The following is a 24,817-nucleotide window of genomic DNA, read 5'->3' on the forward strand; positions in this document are numbered from 1 at the left end:
CACAACAAGACGGAGCTCAAGGGTCAAGCGGCCATCTTGGTCGCTGGCAAGCTCCGCCCCCAGCCCATACAGATTTACAAAGGATTGTACTCCAACTTTGGAAATGTCATAGCTGTAGACTTTTGACCATTTTGTTAAGTTTGCAACATGCATGGGTGGATATACCACAGTGTTCATGTACTAGCACATTACCCTCATTTTAAATTGCTCCACAATGTCATGCATTTCTCCTGTATGGCATGCCAGTTTAGTTTTGAGATCTCTTCAGGAGAGCCTAGAGGATTAGAAGTTCCAGAATTTATGATTCTCACAAAGTAATTCTGTCTCTTCATTGGCTGTTCAGGAAAATAACATACACTGAGAGGTTCCTTTTTAGCATCTTCAGAGAATTGAGTTTTGTTGTTTTTGGCCAAATGTAGTATTTTGTTTCAAATTAGCTGATCAAAGAAAAAGACACACCATGTTTCCTAATTGGTGATGTATTTTACTTTTATTTTTTTAAACATTTAATCAAAGCTATTTAAAGAATGTGTTCCATGATCCTGCAAGTGCGTATAGTTTCTCTTTGCTCTTTCATAAATTCAGTGAGTATAACCTCAACGAAGAGCTGGAACTACAAGTAACTTACTTTTCCTTCATTTTTAATATCTTATTGTATTTAGACATTAACAAGTAAAGTTACCTTGTATTATTTTTCACTGGATCATAATCTTTCTTGGCTCAAAAGATTCTTCATGAATTAGATATCAGTCTTTTATGTTCTTTCTTGGTGGCCACCTGCCAGTGTTTTACTGCTCGCTTCTTATTCAACACAGAACGTAGGCCCACAGATTTACATACAAATCTACTCTAGCAAGATGGATTGATTCTTATAAGCTTTACGATTCTCCACTTCCCAATAGTAATTTTTATAGACCCACTTCAATAAACAAGATGTAATATGTGGCATTCTGTGATCATAGTAGTTTAGGAGCACTAGTATGGCAGCACAATGGGTTTCTTCACACAAGTTCTTCAGGAATTATTCTTGAGATGCATCTTCCTGAGGTTGTGCACAATATGGCTTGGGTGTTGTTAGAAACCTATTTCGCTGTCCAGTGCTGTCTTTGTTACCCCCTACTCCCTTTCTTTGTAATCTTTTGTCACTTGTTGAGGATAAGAGTGAGGCACAAACAATTAGCACCTAAAGAAGTATGCTGATATGGTAACTCTCAAACCACTAGTTCCTTTCTTCTATTAACAAATCTCTCTTTTCAAATCCCTCCTCGTCCAGTATGCCATTCCAACTAACTGCCTTTTGAAAGAAGCTGAGATGGATGTGCAGCTTGCATTCAAGAGGTGCTCTGATTGCAATTATGGATTGGTATACATGTTTGGTACTAGGTTTCCTCCACTCTCACAAGGTGGTACCAATATTCCATGTGATGTTCCCAGATCATGGGAAGAGAGCTGTGAATTAATGGCACCGTATCAGAACATAGGTTGCTTTGTGTGTTCTGCTGGCTCTTGATTGACTCCACTTGTGCCCTTATAATACTTCTTCTCTTTACCTCCCTCACTCATATTGATGTTGTTATTTTCTTGTTTATTTCATCAGTGTTTTCTTTGTTTCTGATGTTTACATTGAAGGGTTAAGCCGCTCGTTTTGTGAAAAGCTCAAGTGTACCCATATCTTTCAATTCTGATGCAGAAAAGAAGACCTTATAAGAGCTGTGGAAGAAGATATTGAGCGTGAGAAACAGGCAGCGGATGGCATCATCAGAAATATGTCACAGGAAAAGCAAGCCACTTATTTCCAAATGAAAGTTTCAAATGAGAAACTGCTGATGGTAAGATCTCTTGCCTTGCGTGTCTTATTTTGTAGTACCCTAGTAATAAATGTACTCAGCTATCATTCTTATGCTGTCTCAGTGTTGAAGTTATTTTGCTGCAGTGCTTCCAGATCTAACATATGTTTCTGGATTCACAAATAATGTAATGTTGTCAGCTCGTTCTCTCACTTTCAACTCTTGCACAGCTTTGTCTCTCAACTCTCTCTACTTCCTAGATCTGATAATGACGTTTAGCTGCAGATTCCTTATCTTTGAATTTCTCAGTTATCAGACTGGATCCGGAAACTTTTGCATGAGCAGTACCCCTGCACTTCATCGGGTGGCTTCATTTGTTTCTGCGCGTTGTGTTTGGTGCCAGAAGTCACATCGTAGTCACCTATGTAGGCGCCACCCAGGCATGGGGACGTCAATTCTTTTCGCGCCAGTTAGTGCTGATCCAGAGAAGAGCTACTCCTCTGTCTCTTTTTGACAGATTTTTTTGGGCATTTTGTCGAATATTTTTTTTTGTGTGTCGAGAATGTTCTCCAGGAAGATAGGGTTTAAGTCATGAGGCACTTATCACAGCGCCATGTCGATTACCAACCCGTACTTTGTGTGCTTATGGTTTCTTGAGTGCGACCACAACTTGAAGTCGTGCTCAGACTGCCGGGCCATGATGCCGAAAACTTTGAGTGAGCAGTCCCTAAAGCTGCTTGTGGCCCGGCAGTCAATGCCATCTAGCATGACTCCTAGCAGGTCCCGGTCCCGGTCCCGATCGAGAAGGTTGTGGAACCACTCCAGGAGCCCCAAGTCCTCTTCATCGCATTCAAGAGCCTCTGGACACTGGGGGAAGAGGCACAAGAAGAAGGCTAAATAGACTTTGACTTCACCTCGTCCGTCAAAAGCTGGCGAGATGAGTGGGGAACATCGACGTTCCAGGCACGGTTCTGCCGAGCTGCTGCCAGGTCTGACGCCGCGCCTCCCCCCTTTTCCGCATGCTGGAGCGAACCCACTCAAATAAAGGAGTTTTACAAGACCATGCGCTAAATATTTGAGCGTGCGTACCCCTACTGAGGAAGCCCCATCAGGTTTTGTGCCTTGGCTCCGGTGGGGGTCTCCTGGATCCGATCCCAGATGCAGATCAGTGCTAGTCGTGCCAACGGGACCGTCTACGTTGCCGGTCCCGACGTTGATACCCCCTGCACCCACTGGCGGCACCAGACCCATTCTTATCCCAAGTGACTCAAGAGTCAGAACGGCATCAGTCGATGCCGAATATAGCACCGACAGAGCCCAGTGGCTCTAGGTCATTGCCTCTGCATTTAGTGGATTATACAGGAATTGGGGATTAGTGGGAGGGGTCACTGTACCCTTTAAGACACCAGTTAGTCATTCCTGGTGAGACTTTGGACTGGTATGAAGAACTGTCAAAAGAGGCCAGTGGACTGGACACCTCTCCAGATACTGGTATGTTCTCTCCACCTACTGTGGCTACGGAAGAGGGAGCTTCTTATACAATGGTGGTGAAGAGGGCAGCGGAGGTCCTTGACCTCAAACTTCTCTCTGTGGCGATCAAGACTAACCTCTTGACCGAAGTGCTTCATGCTGGAGCTTCCTCATCCAAACCCCTATTGCCCTTTAATGAAGCACTGATTGACATTCTTCTAGGAACTTAGTCCAAGCCTATCACAGGGCCTCCTGTGAACAGGACAATTGCCTGCCACCATCCCCATGCCCCAGGTGATCCTTGTTTCTTCATCCTACACCCCACCCCTGAGAGCTTGGTGGTCCAAGCCTCGACTTCCCGTGGCGCGTTCCCAACTGCACCCCCAGACAGGGAATCTAAGAGGCTGGACACTCTTGGTAAGAAGATGTTTTATTCCGCCAGCCTAGCATTGTAAGGGGTGAACACCAGGTGCCTTTTTGGCTGTTACTCCCATACTCTATGGGAGACGTTTGCACAAGTGCTGCTGCAGGTCCCAGAAGAGGCCCGTCCTATCCTCTCCAAAGCAGTGACGGCAGATTCAGCGCTGGAGCGCTTTAAGGACTCGTGGGCTACAGTCAAGTCCTTGGACATCTCAGTGACAGGTCACCCCCAGTCTGCCTTTTGCTTCTTTCGTGGCTATGGAAGGGGCGTGCCAACCATATCCCGCCACTGTCCTGCACAGCCATAGTGCATTTGGAATGGTAGCCAGAAGTTATCCCCTACCAACCCCGGGAGCTGCTGCCTAGACGAAGGAGACTGGCTGGTAGTGCTGGACTTGCAAGATGCGTATTTTCACATCCCCATCCTGTCTGCCCACAAGCGTTACTTGCGGTTCAAGGTAGGCCTCAAGCACTTAACAGCGTCCCTCGGGTGTTCACTAAGGTGATGATGTGGTCACAGCTCATCTGCGCAGGTTAGGGGTTTCAGTCTTCCCCTACCTCAATGACTGGCTGTGGAAGGCGGCCTCGCCTCAGACTGTCGTGTCCCACCTCCAGACTACGGCGGACCTTGTGCATTCGCTGGGGTTCACTGTAAACGTGCCAAAGTCACACTTGACTCCTTTTCAGACGCTCCCATTCATCGGAGTTGTTCTGGACACAGTGCAGTTTTGGGCTTATCCTCCCAGGCAGCGAGTCCAGGAAATTCATATTATGAAACCGATGTTACAGCCTCTATCCTGGATTTCAGTGAAAATGACACTAAAGCTGCTGGGCCTCATGGCCTCCTGCATCCCGCTGGTAAATCATGCCAGATGTCATATGACGGCTCTGCATTGGGACCTGAAGTTCCAGTGGGTAAAGCATATGGGGAATCTCTACGACTTCATCCAGATCTCAGAGGGAACTGCAAAAGACCTGCAGTGCTGTTTTATGAACCGCGATTGGGTTAAATGCAGACTCTTCTCCCATCCTCAACCAGATCAGATGGTAGTGACAGATGCGCCACTCCTGAGATGGGCCAGCCAACTGGGAGATGTGGAGATCAGAGCACTCTGGTCTCTGGCAGAATCCGGACTCCATATCAACCTGCTGGAGCTCCGGCCATCCGACTAGCATTGAAAGCATTTATTCCCTCTGTCAGGGAAAGTTAGTGCAAGTGTTCAAGGACAACTCTATTACCATGTGGACCCTTTCTCAAGAGACCCTGCGTCTCTGGAAGTGGATGGAACAGCAGGGCATAACCCTGGTGGTTCAACACCTGGCAGGTTCTCTGAGCCCCAGGGCAGACAAACTCAACCGTTGATGCCTAGTGGATCACGAGTGGTGTCTCCATTTGAAGAGGGCACAAGGACTCTGCCAGCTGTGGGGAAAGCCTTAGTTAGGTCTGGTTGCCTCCGAAGAGAATGCGCAATGTCAGCAGTAATCACGGCGGCTATCACTCGGGGATGCCTCCTGTGCGCTTTTGTGCCCATACCGCTTAAGCCCAGAGTCCTCAAGACGAACACGAATGACCACTCTCAAGTCATTCTTGTGGCTCTGGACTGGGCACAGAGAGCCTGGTATCCCGAACTTCTAAAAATGAGCATTCATCCTCTATTCAGGCTGCACCTTCGGGAGAATCTTCTGTTGCAGTAGCAGGAGAGGGTCCTCCACCCTAACCTGTCAACTCTTCGCTTCCTTGCATGGAGATTGAGGGGCGACAGTTGATAGCTTTTGACTTTCCTCCCGAAGTCTTTAAAGTTATCTTGGCAGCCAGGCTGCCCCCCACCAAAACGGTATATGCCTGCTGTTGGAATTGTTTTAAAAATATTGTACAGAATAGTTTATTGACTCCTTTTCTGCCACTCTTTCTGATATTCTTTTCTTCATTCTTACCCTTTCCCAGCAGGGCTCTGCTCTGGGAACGGTCTCAAGGGTTATCTCTCTGCTCTGTCTGCGTTCCTGCTGCTACCTGACCAACCCTCTTTATTCATCTCTCTGCTCTATCTGCGTTCTTGCGGCTGCCTGACCAACCCTCTTTATTCAAGTTCCTAATTGTAAATAGGTTTCTGAGAGGGTTTGTACATATGTTTGCTCTTTTGCCCGTCGTTATGCTTCAGTGGGATCTGAACCTGGTTCTTACTTACCTCATGTGTGCTCCCTTTGAGCCGCTACACAATGTTCCCTTCCGTCTGCTTAACATCAAGACAGCTTTTTTTGTGGCAATAACATTTGCCTGAAGGGTGAGTGTGCTGCAGGCTTTTTCATCCAAGCCTGCCTATCTTATGATTTTTCTGGACAAGGTGGTGCTTGCACCTTGGCCTCTTTCCTACCTAAAATTGTGACCCCCATTCCATTTGGGACAATCTGTCACCCTGCCCACCTTTTATGCCCCTCCACATCCCTCTAAAGAGGAGGCGTGACGCCACCGTCTGGACCCAAAAAGAGCATTGTTTTTTGCCTTGACTGCACAAAAGAGTTCTAGGTGGACAACCAACTCTTCGTGGGCTATGTAGGAGCTAAAAAAGGTCGAGTAGTTTAGAAATGGACCATTTTGCGCTGGGGCGCTCTCTGTATCAAGGTCTGCTACGCCCTGGCTGAAAAGCAGCCTCCTGAGGGCTTAGGGGCCCATTTCACCAGAGGAAAAGCTGCACCCAAGGCATTAGCTAGTGGGTTACAGTCCTTGACATCTGCAAGGTAGCAACATGAGCGTCCCTGCACACTACTGCCTGGACAGTCAGGTCTGCAGGGATGGGCATTTCGCCCGTTCTGTCCTACAGGACTTTTTAGTATATTCAATTTGTCCGCAGCCAACTACAAGGATGATATGGCTTGGGTATCTAATCAAAGCTAAGGAATCTGCCCGCTAAAATTCTCTATCAGATGAACAAGCTGCTAACCTTTGGTAATTCATTATCTGGTAGAGACAATAACTAGCTGCAGATTTCGTACAGACCCACCAAGGCCTCCCTGCTCTGTGGACACATTTCTAGGGCTAGGGTTGGTCCCCTTTCAGGGCCCTAGTTTGGACACACACAAGTCATTTTACTTCATGGCTCTTGGCCTGGAAAGTCATGAAAAATAACTGACGTCCACACGCCTGGATGGTGCCTATATAGGTGACCACACATCACTTCCGGTGCCAACCATGCTGACGCTTGGAACTGAACGAAGCCACCTGACGGAGCTCAGGGGTACTGCTCACGCAAAAGTTTCCGGATCCAGTATGACGCCTGGGAAATTCAACGGTAAGGAATCTGCAGCTTGATATTGTCTCTACCAGATAATGCGTTACCAAAGGTAAGTAACTTGTTCTTTTCATCCTGTATGCTACGCAGTTCTGAGAAAATTATCTCTGGGTCTAGTGAAGGAATCTATTGGTACTGTTATAGTATAAAGATAAAAGGTGGATACAATGAGAAATGGCCCTGTGCTCTCACCCACAATTGTCAGTTTATCCGGCTGACAAAAGTTACATTAAATGTGATGGGCGTCGTGTGGAGTAAACAAAAACATGCAAGTAAGAAAGGTTCCAAGACTGAACAACCAACCTCCTTATTCAACAGATCCAGTCTGTTGAATAAAGAGGTTTATGCAGGAACCTGCTGTTGGTATTCACCTTGCCTGTGAAGTGGTTGTTCTTTGAAACTTGTCTTGATACCTTAATTGTTTGCTCAACCTTGGAACTTTGTCATAGGCCTAGTCGAATTGCTTGTATGAAAGGGATGTAATCTAATTGGAATCCAGGACACAAGATATTCCATGTCGGTTTGGACATTGATTTCTGATCAGTACAACATGAGAGCTTTAGGATGTTGTTTGTTTTATGTGCTGAATTTGCCCTGAAGAAGCAGTGATTCTGCGACACATGTGTTGGCTAGTTCAGTGCTATGTTAATTGATCATTTTGCTACTAGAGTCCTATAATTGTTTAGAGTTTGGTCCGCCAAAAAAATAAATCCTCAAATATGTATGATCTGTGAATAATAATTGAGATAGCTATTGTTATTAATGTATACTCATTATCTGATGTGTGATATATTGTCTTGATTATTGTATGCATCAACAAGAAAATACAGTAACACTATTCCAACAACTTACCTTTGTGCTTTATATTTCTTTATTGCATGTTTGTGTTTACTCCCCACTACCCCTGTCACACTATTGGTACTGTTGTAGTTCATTGTTGTATGGAGGCTTGAATACAAAGGTCTTTAATTCAGCTAATTTCCAGTAGTCAAATTGACCATTATAGCTTGTCACGCTGTAGTTATACTGTGGCCGTATGTCGAGTGCTACTTGTTTTCTTTCATTTTTTTTTAGTACCATGTCCTAAACCAATGTTGGTGCATAGAAGAGCAAATGTGTTGCCTCTATGCAGCCTGTGCTAGTAGTCAAGACATATGAAAACTATTATAATTTAATTCTGGTTCTCCATTATTAATGTCCCATGGAAGTGTATACTATTGAGTACTTGAAATGCTATAAAGCATGTGCATTTCTATTACATTAAACATTTAAGGCTAATGCCTTTGGGTCGTGATGTCTATAAAAAATCCCTCATATCCCTTGTTCAATTTCTATTAGACAATACAAGGAGAAGGCAAAGACCAATAGGAAACAGAATTAATATTGGCTTATTGGATTTCATCCCCCTTCCTAATCTGGGGTTAACATCCTGACAAATCTAATACCTGCACATCAGAAAATCTCTTGCATGAAACGAGGCACTACAGCATTGTAAACATTGCTGATAAATCATTCCTCAAAAGATCTTCATTGTCAGGCCACCTTTCCAGTAAACATGACACGTTTTTCATGTCTTGAAGGGGGTCATACCTTAAATTCAAGGGCTTTAACAGTTGGACCCGTCTCAGTAACCTGCAGACTAACTAAGGTTCTCCCTTTGGTACTTGGCTACCTGCAGGCATCATTTGGAGATAACAGGCCTAAAATAATTAATTGTCCTTTATATCAAGCCCAGCCAAGCCCGCTCCTACCAAAAAATCATGCTCTGTGACTGAGCCTACAGAATCAATACCCATTTTAACTACCAACTATAACAGCAACCGTGTGCGAATCTGTATCTCCCAACTGTTCCTGATGCCTAGGCCTACATGACAGGGAGGCAGCCTGTTCTGAAAAGGCCCAAGACCTGCTATCTTCTCCAGATACTGGGAGCCATCCAAGACCTAAGCATGAGGTTCCAGAGAGGTCTGTTGGGAACTCTGTAAATTGCTGCAGTAGTATTGGAGACCCTCAGAGCAGTTCTAAAAAGGAGTGATCAAATTCAGATTTGCTCCTTCTCTCTGCATGTGAGCCATCACTTTTATTCTCATACTAACTGGGGGAAACACATAATTCACTTCTTTCCCCCAGTTAAACAGAAATGCAGCCACCAACTCCACTTCCGGATCTGGTGTGTAGCTGAAATACTGGGAAATAGGTTTGCAGTCTCATTACAGCAAATGCACTTCATAGATCATCTTCTCTTTACTCACTGGAAGACCCTCTCCAGGTGCTGGAATTCTAAAGTTACCTAGAATACACATCTCTCCTTCTTCACACACAGATGACAAAATCTTGTGGCTATCTCCCCTACAATCTTCAACCTCATGCCACTCAAGTGTATCATTTAATGCACCACTGACCGGTTGTTCATCTTCAAAATTGTGCTGCACTCTACCCTGTCCTGAGACAGACTTCACATCACAAACAAGTCCATTAAACACTGCAGGCAGTTTATGTGAAGAAGCTCCTTTCACCTGTAGCAAAATCACCTTACTTTGTGCCCCTGCCAGAGCACTGAAATTAGATTTGTTCACTTGGTCCGCTGTCCTATAAATTGCTCTACTGTTCCAACTTCTGTGGAACCACTGGCTTTCCTCTCTGGCTTCTTGAGAAAGAGAAATCCTCTCCATATATAATTGCCCTACTCTCAACTGGGACACTTCCTGCCTCTGTAGCACCCCTTGTGTAATGGGCTCTCAGCAATCCCTTGTATGTAAGTGGCTAGACGTCTGGTATCCTTGTCAGTTATTGAAACGAAATTGTGTCCTTGCACAGCACAATCCTGGGCTCTTCTTGCAGTCCTTGATTTGTGTACACTTAAGGTTGCTCCCTTCAAGTTTATTAAGACCAAGCCAAGAAGACATCCGTGGGGGGCACTTCAGGTCTGATTTGTCCAAGTTGACTACTTATCTAGCCTATTCAAAACGTTTGTTGTCATGCTCAAGTGGGCGGAGATTGAAATCACATCATGGGTAATTAGAAAGATATTATCCCGATAGATGATCATACTCACACCTCTGAATGATAGGCACTCGACTACGAGCTTAATCAACTTGGTGAAGCACCATGGTGCCGTCAAAGGTCTAAATGATAGCACTGCAAATTTGAAAGGCTGGTATTCCCACAAAAAGTGATGAAACTGTTTGGGGAGTGTAAATGGGCGGTATGAGCTAACCATCGTTCATATCCAACTGAGCCATCCAGTTGCTTCCTTCAGAGTATTCCATTAGGAGGTAGATCTCCTCTATCACGAAGTGTCCTTAGAACAGCACCCATTGAATTCCCGAAGATTTAAAACAGAATATAAGCCTTTGTCCTTTTATCTCTGAGGATAAAGTTGCCTATGAACCTTCAGGAGTGTGGTAAGGAGGGAACTGCTCACCATCTCCTCTGTTGTCTTGCATATTAAGGCCTTTTTGCTTGTCTGAAAAAACTAAGGAAAAGGCATGCTACACTGATATCTAATAATATGCTATTGGGAAAACCATAGCTGCCCGTAGCATCTCGTGATCTTCCATAAGGGTGCACCATTGGTAAAATAAGTGCACCAGTCTGCCTCCCAGTCGTACACTGATAAAATAGCTTATCGCCTTGCATTCTCATGACAAACTCAGCTCGTCATGAGCCACGGTGCTGGTGTGCTCATGACGAGCTGAGTTCGTCATGACCGTTAGAACGCTCGCACGCTGGGCAAATTCCCCTGCTGTGCGAGCGATCTAATGAGGCTCATGACGAGCTGAGCTCGTCATGAGTACCGGGGCGCTGCGCGCGCCCCCCTCCCCCCAGCACAGCGGGGGAATATGCCCCGCACGGAAGGGGATATGCTGACCTTGCAATCCTTCTGCCTCACTACCAGTGAATCCTCTTTATGCAGTTCTGGAGCCATTGCTCCAGTTACCTCTACCTTTGAGAGGAAAAAGGGCACACAGCACCTTTGACCTGGCAATTGCTGTCCTCTTTTGACATCGTATCCTCTCTGACAACCTTGAGTTGAGAAGCAGCTGTCCAAGCCTTCCTTACCAGAACTGGCCCCACTAATAATGTAAGGACTAAAGAGTTTTCTTATTAATACCTGGGCATGTTCTAATGCAGCCAATGTGTGATGAATTTCCTATCTCTTTAATGAAAGGCTATCCAAAGAGATATTCCTTGGCCACTCACCTTGCTCCAGTATCACTAACCCCTAACTTGGAGTCATCTAAACAAGCATTTACAATGCAATGGTCTCGGCATCATTAAATGTAGAGCTATTGGCATTGCTCATGACATTTCTTTTTTTTTCTTTAAATCATAAATAAATGGCATTGTCATTTACATTGCCAATACACAGCACTCTGCACTCAACAGCACACACCACTCTGCACTCAACAGCACACACCACTCTGCACTCAACAGCACACACCACTCTGCACACACCACTCTGCACACACCACTCTGCACTCACCACTCTGCACTCACCACTCTGCACTCACCACTCTGCACTCACCACTCTGCACTCACCACTCTGCACTCACCACTCTGCACTCACCACTCTGCACTCCCTACTCTGCACTCACTACTCACTACTCTGCACTCACTACTCACTACTCTGCACTCACTACTCTGCACTCACTACTCACTACTCTGCACTCCCTACTCTGCACTCACTACTCACTACTCTGCACTCACTACTCACTACTCTGCACTCACTATTCACTACTCACTACTCTGCACTCACTACTCTGCACTCACTACTCACTACTCTGCACTCACTACTCACTACTCTGCACTCACTACTCACTACTCTGCACTCACTACTCACTACTCTGCACTCACTACTCTGCACTCACTACTCACTACTCTGCACTCCCTACTCACGACTCTGCACTCACTACTCTGCACTCACTACTCTGCACTCACTACTCACTACTCTGCACTCACTACTCACGACTCTGCACTCACTGCTCTGCACTCACTACTCACTACTCTGCACTCACTACTCACTACTCTGCACTCACTACTCACTACTCTGCACTCACTACTCACTACTCTGCACTCACTACTCTGCACTCACTACTTTGCACTCACTACTCTGCACTCACTACTCACTACTCTGCACTCACTACTCACTACTCTGCACTCACTACTCACTACTCTGCACTCACTTCTCTGCACTCACTACTTTGCACTCACTACTCTGCACTCACTACTCACTACTCTGCACTCACTGCTCTGCACTCACTACTCACTACTCTGCACTCACTACTCACTACTCTGCACTCACTACGCTGCACTCACTACTCACTACTCTGCACTCCCTACTCTGCACTCACTACTCACTACTCTGCACTCACTACTCACTACTCTGCACTCACTACTCACTACTCACTACTCTGCACTCACTACTCACTACTCACTACTCTGCACTCACTACTCACTACTCACTACTCTGCACTCCCTACTCTGCACTCCCTACTCTGCACTCCCTACTCTGCACTCACTACTCTGCACTCACTACTCTGCACTCACTACTCTGCACTCACCACTCACTACTCTGCACTCACTACTCACTACTCACTACTCCGCACTCACTACTCTGCACTCACTACTCTGCACTCACCACTCACTACTCTGCACTCACTACTCACTACTCACTACTCCGCACTCACTACTCTGCACTCACTACTCTGCACTCACTACTCACTACTCTGCACTCACTACTCACTACTCTGCACTCACTACTCACTACTCTGCACTCCCTACTCAGCACTCACTACTCACTACTCTGCACTCACTACTCACTACTCTGCACTCACTACTCACTACTCTGCACTCACTACTCTGCACTCACTACTTTGCACTCACTACTCTGCACTCACTACTCACTACTCTGCACTCACTACTCACTACTCTGCACTCACTACTCTGCACTCACTACTCTGCACTCACTACTCTGCACTCACTACTCTGCACTCACTACTCACTACTCTGCACTCACTACTCTGCACTCACTACTCACTACTCTACACTCACTACTCACTACTCTGCACTCACTACTCTGCACTCACTACTCACTACTCTGCACTCACTACTCTGCACTCACTACTCACTACTCTGCACTCACTACTCACTACTCACTACTCTGCACTCACTACTCTGCACTCACTACTCACTACTCTGCACTCACTACTTTGCACTTACTACTCTGCACTCGCTACTCACTACTCTGCACTCACTACTCACTACTCTGCACTCACTACTCTGCACTCACTACTTTGCACTCACTACTCTGCACTCACTACTCACTACTCTGCACTCACTACTCACTACCTGCACTCACTACTCACTACTCTGCACTCACTACTCTGCACTCACTACTCTGCACTCACTACTCTGCACTCACTATTCTGCACTCACTACTCACTACTCTGCACTCACTACTCTGCACTCACTACTCACTACTCACTACTCTGCACTCCCTACTCTGCACTCACTACTCTGCACTCCCTACTCTGCACTCCCTACTCTGCACTCACTACTCTGCACTCACTACTCAGCACTCACTACTCACTACTCTGCACTCACTACTCACTACTCTGCACTCACAACTCACTACTCTGCACTCACTACTCACGACTCTGGATTCACTGCTCTGCACTCACTACTCACTACTCTGCACTCACTACTCACTACTCTGCACTCACTACTCACTACTCTGCACTCACTACTCACTACTCTGCACTCACTACTCTGCACTCACTACTTTGCACTCACTACTCTGCACTCACTACTCACTACTCTGCACTCACTACTCGCTACTCTGCACTCACTACTTTGCACTCACTACTCTGCACTCACTACTCACTACTCTGCACTCACTACTCTGCACTCACTACTACTCACTACTCTGCACTCACTACTCACTACTCTGCACTCACTACTCACTACTCTGCACTCACTACTCTGCACTCACTACTCACTACTCTGCACTCACTACTCACTACTCTGCACTCACTACTCACTACTCTGCACTCACTACTCACTACTCTGCACTCACTACTCTGCACTCCCTACTCTGCACTCCCTACTCTGCACTCACTACTCTGCACTCACTACTCTGCACTCACTACGCACTACTTTGCACTCACTACTCACTACTCTGCACTCACTACTCACTACTCTGCACTCACTACTCACGACTCTGCACTCACTACTCTGCACTCACGACTCTGCACTCACTACTCTGCACTCACTACTCTGCACTCACTACTCACTACTTTGCACTCACTACTCACTACTCTGCACTCACTACTCACTACTCTGCACTCACTACTCTGCACTCACTACTCTGCACTCACTACTTTGCACTCACTACTCTGCACTCACTACTCTGCACTCACTACTCTGCACTCACTACTCTGCACTCACTACTTTGCACTCACTACTCTGCACTCACTACTCTGCACTCACCACTCACTACTCTGCACTCACTACTCACTACTCACTACTCTGCACTCACTACTCTGCACTCACTACTCTGCACTCACTACTCACTACTCTGCACTCACTACTCACTACTCTGCACTCACTACTCACTACTCTGCACTCCCTACTCAGCACTCACTACTCACTACTCTGCACTCACTACTCACTACTCTGCACTCACTACTCACTACTCTGCACTCACTACTCACTACTCTGCACTCACTACTCTGCACTCACTACTTTGCACTCACTACTCTGCACTCACTACTCACTACTCTGCACTCACTACTCACTACTCTGCACTCACTACTCTGCACTCACTACTCTGCACTCACTACTTTGCACTCACTACTCTGCACTCACTACTCACTACTCTGCACTCACTACTCTGCACTCACTACTCACTACTCTACACTCACTACTCACTACTCTGCACTCACTACTCTGCACTCACTACTCACTACTCTGCACTCACTACTCACTACTCTGCACTCACTACTCACTACTCTGCACTCACTACTCTGCACTCACTACTCACTACTCTGCACTCACTACTTTGCACTTACTACTCTGCACTCGCTACTCACTACTCTGCACTCACTACTCACTACTCTGCACTCACTACTCTGCACTCACTACTTTGCACTCACTACTCTGCACTCACTACTCACTACTCTGCACTCACTACTCACTACTCTTCACTCACTACTCTGCACTCACTACTCACTACTCTGCACTCACTACTCACTACTCTGCACTCACTACTCTGCACTCACTACTCTGCACTCACTACTCTGCACTCACTACTCACTACTCTGCACTCACTACTCACTACTCTGCACTCACTACTCACTACTCACTACTCTGCACTCCCTACTCTGCACTCACTACTCTGCACTCCCTACTCTGCACTCCCTACTCTGCACTCACTACTCTGCACTCACTACTCAGCACTCACTACTCACTACTCTGCACTCACTACTCACTACTCTGCACTCACTACTCACTACTCTGCACTCACTACTCACGACTCTGCACTCACTGCTCTGCACTCACTACTCACTACTCTGCACTCACTACTCACTACTCTGCACTCACTACTCACTACTCTGCACTCACTACTCACTACTCTGCACTCACTACTCTGCACTCACTACTTTGCACTCACTACTCTGCACTCACTACTCACTACTCTGCACTCACTACTCGCTACTCTGCACTCACTACTTTGCACTCACTACTCTGCACTCACTACTCACTACTCTGCACTCACTACTCACTACTCTGCACTCACTACTCTGCACTCACTACTCACTACTCTGCACTCACTACTCTGCACTCACTACTCACTACTCTGCACTCACTACTCTGCACTCACTACTCACTACTCTGCACTCACTACTCACTACTCTGCACTCACTACTCACTACTCTGCACTCACTACTCACTACTCTGCACTCACTACTCTGCACTCCCTACTCTGCACTCCCTACTCTGCACTCACTACTCTGCACTCACTACTCTTCACTCACTACTCACTACTTTGCACTCACTACTCACTACTCTGCACTCACTACTCTGCACTCACTACTCACTACTCTGCACTCACTACTCTGCACTCACTACTCACGACTCTGCACTCACTACTCTGCACTCACGACTCTGCACTCACTACTCTGCACTCACTACTCTGCACTCACTACTCACTACTTTGCACTCACTACTCACTACTCTGCACTCACTACTCACTACTCTGCACTCACTACTCTGCACTCACTACTCTGCACTCACTACTTTGCACTCACTACTCTGCACTCACTACTCTGCACTCACTACTCTGCACTCACTACTCTGCACTCACTACTTTGCACTCACTACTTTGCACTCACTACTCTGTACTCACTACTCACTACTCTGCACTCACTACTCTGCACTCACTACTCTGCACTCACTACTTTGCACTCACTACTCTGCACTCACTACTCACTACTCTGCACTCACTACTCACTACTCTGCACTCACTACTCTGCACTCACTACTTTGCACTCACTACTCTGCACTCACTACTCACTACTTTGCACTCACTACTCTGCACTCACTACTCACTACTCTGCACTCACTACTCTGCACTCACTACTTTGCACTCACTCCTCTGCACTCACTACTCACTACTCTGCACTCACTACTCTGCACTCACTACTCACTACTCTGCACTCACTACTCTGCACTCACTACTCACTACTCTGCACTCGCTACTCTCCACTCACTACTCTGCACTCACTACTCTCCACTCACTACTCTGCACTCACTACTCACTACTCTGCACTCACTACTCTGCACTCACTACTCACTACTCTGCACTCACTGCTCACTACTCTGAACTCACTACTCTGCACTTCCTACTCTGCACTCACTACTCACTACTCTGCACTCACTACTCACTACTCTGCACTCACTACTCACTACTCACTACTCTGCACTCACTACTCACTACTTTGCACTCACTACTCACTACTCTGCACTCCCTACTCTGCACTCACTACTCTGCACTCACTACTCTGCACTCACTACTCACTACTCTGCACTCACTACTCACTACTCACTACTCTGCACTCACTACTCACTACTCTGCACTCCCTACTCTGCACTCACTACTCTGCACTCACTACTCTGCACTCACTACTCACTACTCTGCACTCACTACTCACTACTCACTACTCTGCACTCACTACTCACTACTCTGCACTCACTACTCTGCACTCACTACTCACTACTCTGCACTCACTACTCTGCACTCACTACTCACTACTCTGCACTCACTACTCTGCACTCACTACTCACTACTCTGCACTCGCTACTCTCCACTCACTACTCTGCACTCACTACTCTCCACTCACTACTCTGCACTCACTACTCTGCACTCACTACTCTGCACTCACTACTCACTACTCTGCACTCACTGCTCACTACTCTGAACTCACTACTCTGCACTCCCTACTCTGCACTCACTACTCACTACTCTGCACTCACTACTCACTACTCTGCACTCACTACTCACTACTCACTACTCTGCACTCACTACTCACTACTCTGCACTCACTACTCACTACTCTGCACTCCCTGCTCTGCACTCACTACTCTGCACTCACTACTCACTACTCTGCACTCACTACTCACTACTCACTACTCTGCACTCACTACTCACTACTCTGCACTCCCTACTCTGCACTCACTACTCTGCACTCACTACTCTGCACTCACTACTCACTACTCTGCACTCACTACTCACTACTCACTACTCTGCACTCACTACTCACTACTCTGCACTCACTACTCTGCACTCACTACTCTGCACTCACTACTCACTACTCTGCACTCACTACTCACTACTCTGCACTCACTACTCACTACTCTGCACTCACTACTCACTACTCTGCACTCACTACTCTGCACTCACTACTTTGCACTCAGTACTCTGCACTCACTACCCACTACTCTGCACTCACTACTCTGCACTCACTACTCACTACTCTGCACTCACTACTCACTACTCTGCACTCACTACTCTGCACTCACTACTCTGCACTCACTACTCACTACTCTGCACTCACTACTCACTACTCTGCACTCACTACTCACTACTCTGCACTCACTACTCACTACTCACTACTCACTACTCTGCACTCACTACTCACTACTCTGCACTCACTACTCTGCGCTCACTACTCACTACTCACTACTCACTACTCACTACTCTGCACTCACTACTCACTACTCTGCACTCACTACTCACTACTCTGCACTCACTACTCACTACTCTGCACTCACTACTCTGCACTCACTACTCACTACTCTGCACTCACTACTCACTACTCTGCACTCACTACTCACTACTCTGCACTCCCTACTCTGCACTCACTACTCACTACTCTGCACTCACTACTCTGCACTCACTACTCACTACTCTGCACTCACTACTCTGCACTCACTACTTTGCACTCACTACTCTGCACTCACTACTCACTACTCTGCACTCACTACTCACTACTCTGCACTCACTACTCACTACTCTGCACTCACTACTCTGCACTTACTACTCACTACTCTGCACTCACTACTCACTACTCTGCACTCACTACTCACTACTCTGCACTCACTACTCACTACTCTGCACTCACTACTCTGCACTCACTACTTTGCACTCACTACTTTGCACTCACTACTCTGCACTCACTACTCACTACTCTGCACTCACTACTCACTACTCTGCACTCACTACTCTGCACTCACTGCTCACTACTCTGCACTCACTACTCTGCACTCACTACTCACTACTCTGCACTCATTACTCTGCACTCACTACTCTGCACTCACTACTCACTACTCTGCACTCACTACGCACTACTCTGCACTCACTATTCACTACTCTGCACTACCTACTCACTACTCTGCACTCACTACTCACTACTCTGCACTCACTACTCACTACTCTGCACTCCCTACTACTCACTACTCACTACTCTGCACTCACTACTCACTACTCTGCACTCACTACTCACTACTCTGCACTCACTACTCACTACTCTGCACTCACTACTCTGCACTCACTACTTTGCACTCACTACTCTGCACTCACTACTCTGCACTCACTACTCACTACTCTGCACTCACTACTCACTACTCTGCACTCACTACTCACTACTCTGCACTCACTACTCTGCACTCACTACTTTGCACTCACTACTTTGCACTCATGACTCTGCACTCACTACTCACTACTCTGCACTCACTACTCTGCACTCACTACTCACTACTCTGCACTCACTACTCTGCACACACTACTCTGCCCTCACTACTTTGCACTCACTACTCTGCACTCACTACTCACTACTCTGCACTCACTACTCTGCACTCACTACTCACTACTCTGCACTCACTACTCACTACTCTGCACTCACTACTCTGCACTCATTACTCACTACTCTGCACTCACTACTCACTACTCTGCACTCACTACTCTGCACTCCCTACTCACTACTCTGCACTCACTACTCACTACTCACTACTCTGCACTCACTACTCTGCACTCACTACTCACTACTCTGCACTCACTACTCTGCTCTCACTACTCTGCACTCACTACTCACTACTCTGCACTCACTACTCACTACTCTGCACTCACTACTCACTACTCTGCACTCACTACTCACTACTCTGCACTCCCTACTCTGCACTCACTACTCTGCACTCCCTTCTCTGCACTCACTACTCTGCACTCACTACTCTGCACTCACTACTCACTACTCTGCACTCACTACTCACTACTCTGCACTCACTACTCACTACTCTGCACTCACTACTCTGCACTCACTACTCACTACTCTGCACTCACTACTCACTACTCTGCACTCACTACTCACTACTCTGCACTCCCTACTCTGCACTCACTACTCTGCACTCACTACTCTGCACTCACTACTCTGCACTCACTACTCTGCACTCACTACTTTGCACTCACTACTCTGCACTCACTACTCACTACTCTGCACTCACTACTCACTACTCTGCACTCACTACTCACTACTCTGCACTCACTACTCACTACTCTGCACTCACTACTCTGCACTCACTACTTTGCACTCACTACTTTGCACTCACGACTCTGCACTCACTACTCACTACTCTGCACTCACTACTCTGCACTCACTACTCTGCACTCACTACTCTGCACTCACTACTCTGCACTCACTACTCACTACTCTGCACTCACTACTCTGCACTCACTACTCTGCACTCACTACTCACTACTCTGCACTCACTACTCACTACTCTGCACTCACTACTCACTACTCTGCACTCACTACTCACTACTCTGCACTCACTACTCTGCACTCACTACTTTGCACTCAGTACTCTGCACTCACTACCCACTACTCTGCACTCACTACTCTGCACTCACTACTCACTACTCTGCACTCACTACTCACTACTCTGCACTCACTACTCTGCACTCACTACTCTGCACTCACTACTCACTACTCTGCACTCACTACTCACTACTCTGCACTCACTACTCACTACTCTGCACTCACTACTCACTACTCACTACTCACTACTCTGCACTCACTACTCACTACTCTGCACTCACTACTCACTACTCTGCACTCACTACTCTGCGCTCACTACTCACTACTCACTACTCACTACTCACTACTCACTACTCACTACTCACTACTCTGCACTCACTACTCACTACTCTGCACTCACTACTCACTACTCTGCACTCACTACTCACTACTCTGCACTCACTACTCACTACTCTGCACTCACTACTCTGCACTCACTATTCTGCACTCACTACTTTGCACTCACTACTCTGCACTCACTACTCACTACTCTGCACTCACTACTCTGCACTCACTACTCACTACTCTGCACTCACTACTCACTACTCTGCACTAACTACTCTGCACTCACTACTCTGCACTCACTACTCACTACTCTGCACTCACTACTCTGCACTCCCTACTCTGCACTCACTACTCTGCACTCACTACTCACTACTCTGCACTCACTACTCTGCACTCACTACTCACTACTCTGCACTCACTACTCACTACTCTGCACTCACTACTCTGCACTCCCTACTCTGCACTCACTACTCACTACTCTGCACTCACTACTCTGCACTCACTACTCACTACTCTGCACACTACTCACTACTCTGCACTCACTACTCACTACTCACTACTCTGCACTCCCTACTCTGCACTCACTACTCTGCACTCCCTTCTCTACACTCACTACTCTGCACTCACTACTCTGCACTCACTACTCACTACTCTGCACTCACTACTCACTACTCTGCACTCACTACTCACTACTCTGCACTCACTACTCTGCACTCACTACTCACTACTCTGCACTCACTACTCACTACTCTGCACTCACTACTCACTACTCTGCACTCCCTACTCTGCACTCACTACTCACTACTCTGCACTCACTACTCTGCACTCACTACTCACTACTCTGCACTCACTACTCTGCACTCACTACTTTGCACTCACTACTCTGCACTCACTACTCACTACTCTGCACTCACTACTCACTACTCTGCACTCACTACTCACTACTCTGCACTCACTACTCTGCACTTACTACTCACTACTCTGCACTCACTACTCACTACTCTGCACTCACTACTCACTACTCTGCACTCACTACTCACTACTCTGCACTCACTACTCTGCACTCACTACTTTGCACTCACTACTTTGCACTCACTACTCTGCACTCACTACTCACTACTCTGCACTCACTACTCACTACTCTGCACTCACTACTCTGCACTCACTGCTCACTACTCTGCACTCACTACTCTGCACTCACTACTCACTACTCTGCACTCATTACTCTGCACTCACTACTCTGCACTCACTACTCACTACTCTGCACTCACTACTCACTACTCTGCACTCACTATTCACTACTCTGCACTACCTACTCACTACTCTGCACTCACTACTCACTACTCTGCACTCACTACTCACTACTCTGCACTCCCTACTACTCACTACTCACTACTCTGCACTCACTACTCACTACTCTGCACTCACTACTCACTACTCTGCACTCACTACTCACTACTCTGCACTCACTACTCTGCACTCACTACTTTGCACTCACTACTCTGCACTCACTACTCTGCACTCACTACTCACTACTCTGCACTCACTACTCACTACTCTGCACTCACTACTCACTACTCTGCACTCACTACTCTGCACTCACTACTTTGCACTCACTACTTTGCACTCATGACTCTGCACTCACTACTCACTACTCTGCACTCACTACTCTGCACTCACTACTCACTACTCTGCACTCACTACTCTGCACTCACTACTCTGCACACACTACTCTGCCCTCACTACTTTGCACTCACTACTCTGCACTCACTACTCACTACTCTGCACTCACTACTCTGCACTCACTACTCACTACTCTGCACTCACTACTCACTACTCTGCACTCACTACTCTGCACTCATTACTCACTACTCTGCACTCACTACTCACTACTCTGCACTCACTACTCTGCACTCCCTACTCACTACTCTGCACTCACTACTCACTACTCACTACTCTGCACTCACTACTCTGCACTCACTACTCACTACTCTGCACTCACTACTCTGCTCTCACTACTCTGCACTCACTACTCACTACTCTGCACTCACTACTCACTACTCTGCACTCACTACTCACTACTCTGCACTCACTACTCACTACTCTGCACTCCCTACTCTGCACTCACTACTCTGCACTCCCTTCTCTGCACTCACTACTCTGCACTCACTACTCTGCACTCACTACTCACTACTCTGCACTCACTACTCACTACTCTGCACTCACTACTCACTACTCTGCACTCACTACTCTGCACTCACTACTCACTACTCTGCACTCACTACTCACTACTCTGCACTCACTACTCACTACTCTGCACTCCCTACTCTGCACTCACTACTCTGCACTCACTACTCTGCACTCACTACTCTGCACTCACTACTCTGCACTCACTACTCTGCACTCACTACTTTGCACTCACTACTCTGCACTCACTACTCACTACTCTGCACTCACTACTCACTACTCTGCACTCACTACTCACTACTCTGCACTCACTACTCACTACTCTGCACTCACTACTCTGCACTCACTACTTTGCACTCACTACTTTGCACTCACGACTCTGCACTCACTACTCACTACTCTGCACTCACTACTCTGCACTCACTACTCTGCACTCACTACTCTGCACTCACTACTCTGCACTCACTACTCACTACTCTGCACTCACTACTCTGCACTCACTACTCACTACTCTGCGCTCACTACTCTGCACTCACTACTCTGCACTCACTACTCTGCACTCACTACTCACTACTCTGCACTCACTACTCTGCACTCACTACTTTGCACTCACTACTTTGCACTCACTACTCTGCACTCACTACGCACTACTCTGCACTCACTACTCACTACTCTGCACTCACTACTCTGCACTCACTGCTCACTACTCTGCACTCACTACTCTGCACTCACTACTCACTACTCTGCACTCACTACTCTGCACTCACTACTCACTACTCTGCACTCACTACTCAGTACTCTGCACTCACTACTCACTACTCTGCACTCACTACTCACTACTCTGCACTCACTACTCACTACTCACTACTCTGCACTCACTACTCTGCACTCACTACTCACTACTCTGCACTCACTACTCACTACTCTGCACTCACTACTCTGCACTCCCTACTCTGCACTCACTACTCACTACTCTGCACTCACTACTCACTACTCTGCACTCACTACTCACTACTCTGCCCTCACTACTCTGCACTCCCTACTCTGCACTCACTACTCTGCACTCACTACTCACTACTCTGCACTCACTACTCACTACTCTGCACTCACTACTCTGCACTCACTACTCTGCACTCACTACTCACTACTCTGCACTCACTACTCACTACTCTGCACTCACTACTTTGCACTCACTACTCTGCACTCACTACTCACTACTCTGCACTCACTACTCACTACTCTGACTCACTACTCTGCACTCACTACTCTGCACTCACTACTCTGCACTCACTACTCACTACTCTGCACTCACTACTCTGCACTCACTACTCACTACTCTGCACTCACCACTCTGCACTCACTACTCTGCACTCACTACTCTGCACTCACTACTCTGCACTCATTACTCTGCACTCATTACTCTGCACTCATTACTCTGCACTCACTACTCTGCAATCACTACTCACTACTCTGCACTCACTACTCACTACTCTGCACTCACTACTCACTACTCTGCACTCACTACTCACTACTCTGCACTCACTACTCCCTACTCTGCACTCCCTACTCTGCACTCACTACTCTGCACTCACTACTCTGCACTCACTACTCACTACTCTGCACTCACTACTCACTACTCACTACTCTGCACTCACTACTCACTACTCACTACTCTGCACTCACTACTCTGCACTCACTACTCACTACTCTGCACTCACTACTCTGCACTCACTACTCACTACTCTGCACTCACTACTCACTACTCTGCACTCACTACTCACTACTCTGCACTCACTACTCACTACTCTGCACTCACTACTCTGCACTCACTACTTTGCACTCAGTACTCTGCACTCACTACCCACTACTCTGCACTCACTACTCTGCACTCACTACTCACTACTCTGCACTCACTACTCTGCACTCACTACTCTGCACTCACTACTCTGCACTCACTACTCACTACTCT

The 24,817-nt window shown here is 47.1% G+C and overlaps 1 protein-coding gene across 1 annotated transcript in view; it reads left to right on the forward strand.

Moving 5' to 3' along the window:
- IFT74 (intraflagellar transport 74) overlaps positions 1-24,817 on the forward strand; it is a 452,022-nt gene that overhangs the window by 208,705 nt on the left and 218,500 nt on the right. Inside the window, exon 9 of the mRNA XM_078676711.1 lies at positions 1,691-1,829. Coding sequence (XP_078532837.1) covers positions 1,691-1,829 — 139 coding nt within the window. The remainder of the gene's footprint in view (positions 1-1,690; positions 1,830-24,817) is intronic.

Source organism: Lissotriton helveticus, chromosome 2_1 (genome assembly GCF_964261635.1).
Source record: "Lissotriton helveticus chromosome 2_1, aLisHel1.1, whole genome shotgun sequence".
NCBI lineage: Eukaryota > Metazoa > Chordata > Amphibia > Caudata > Salamandridae > Lissotriton > Lissotriton helveticus.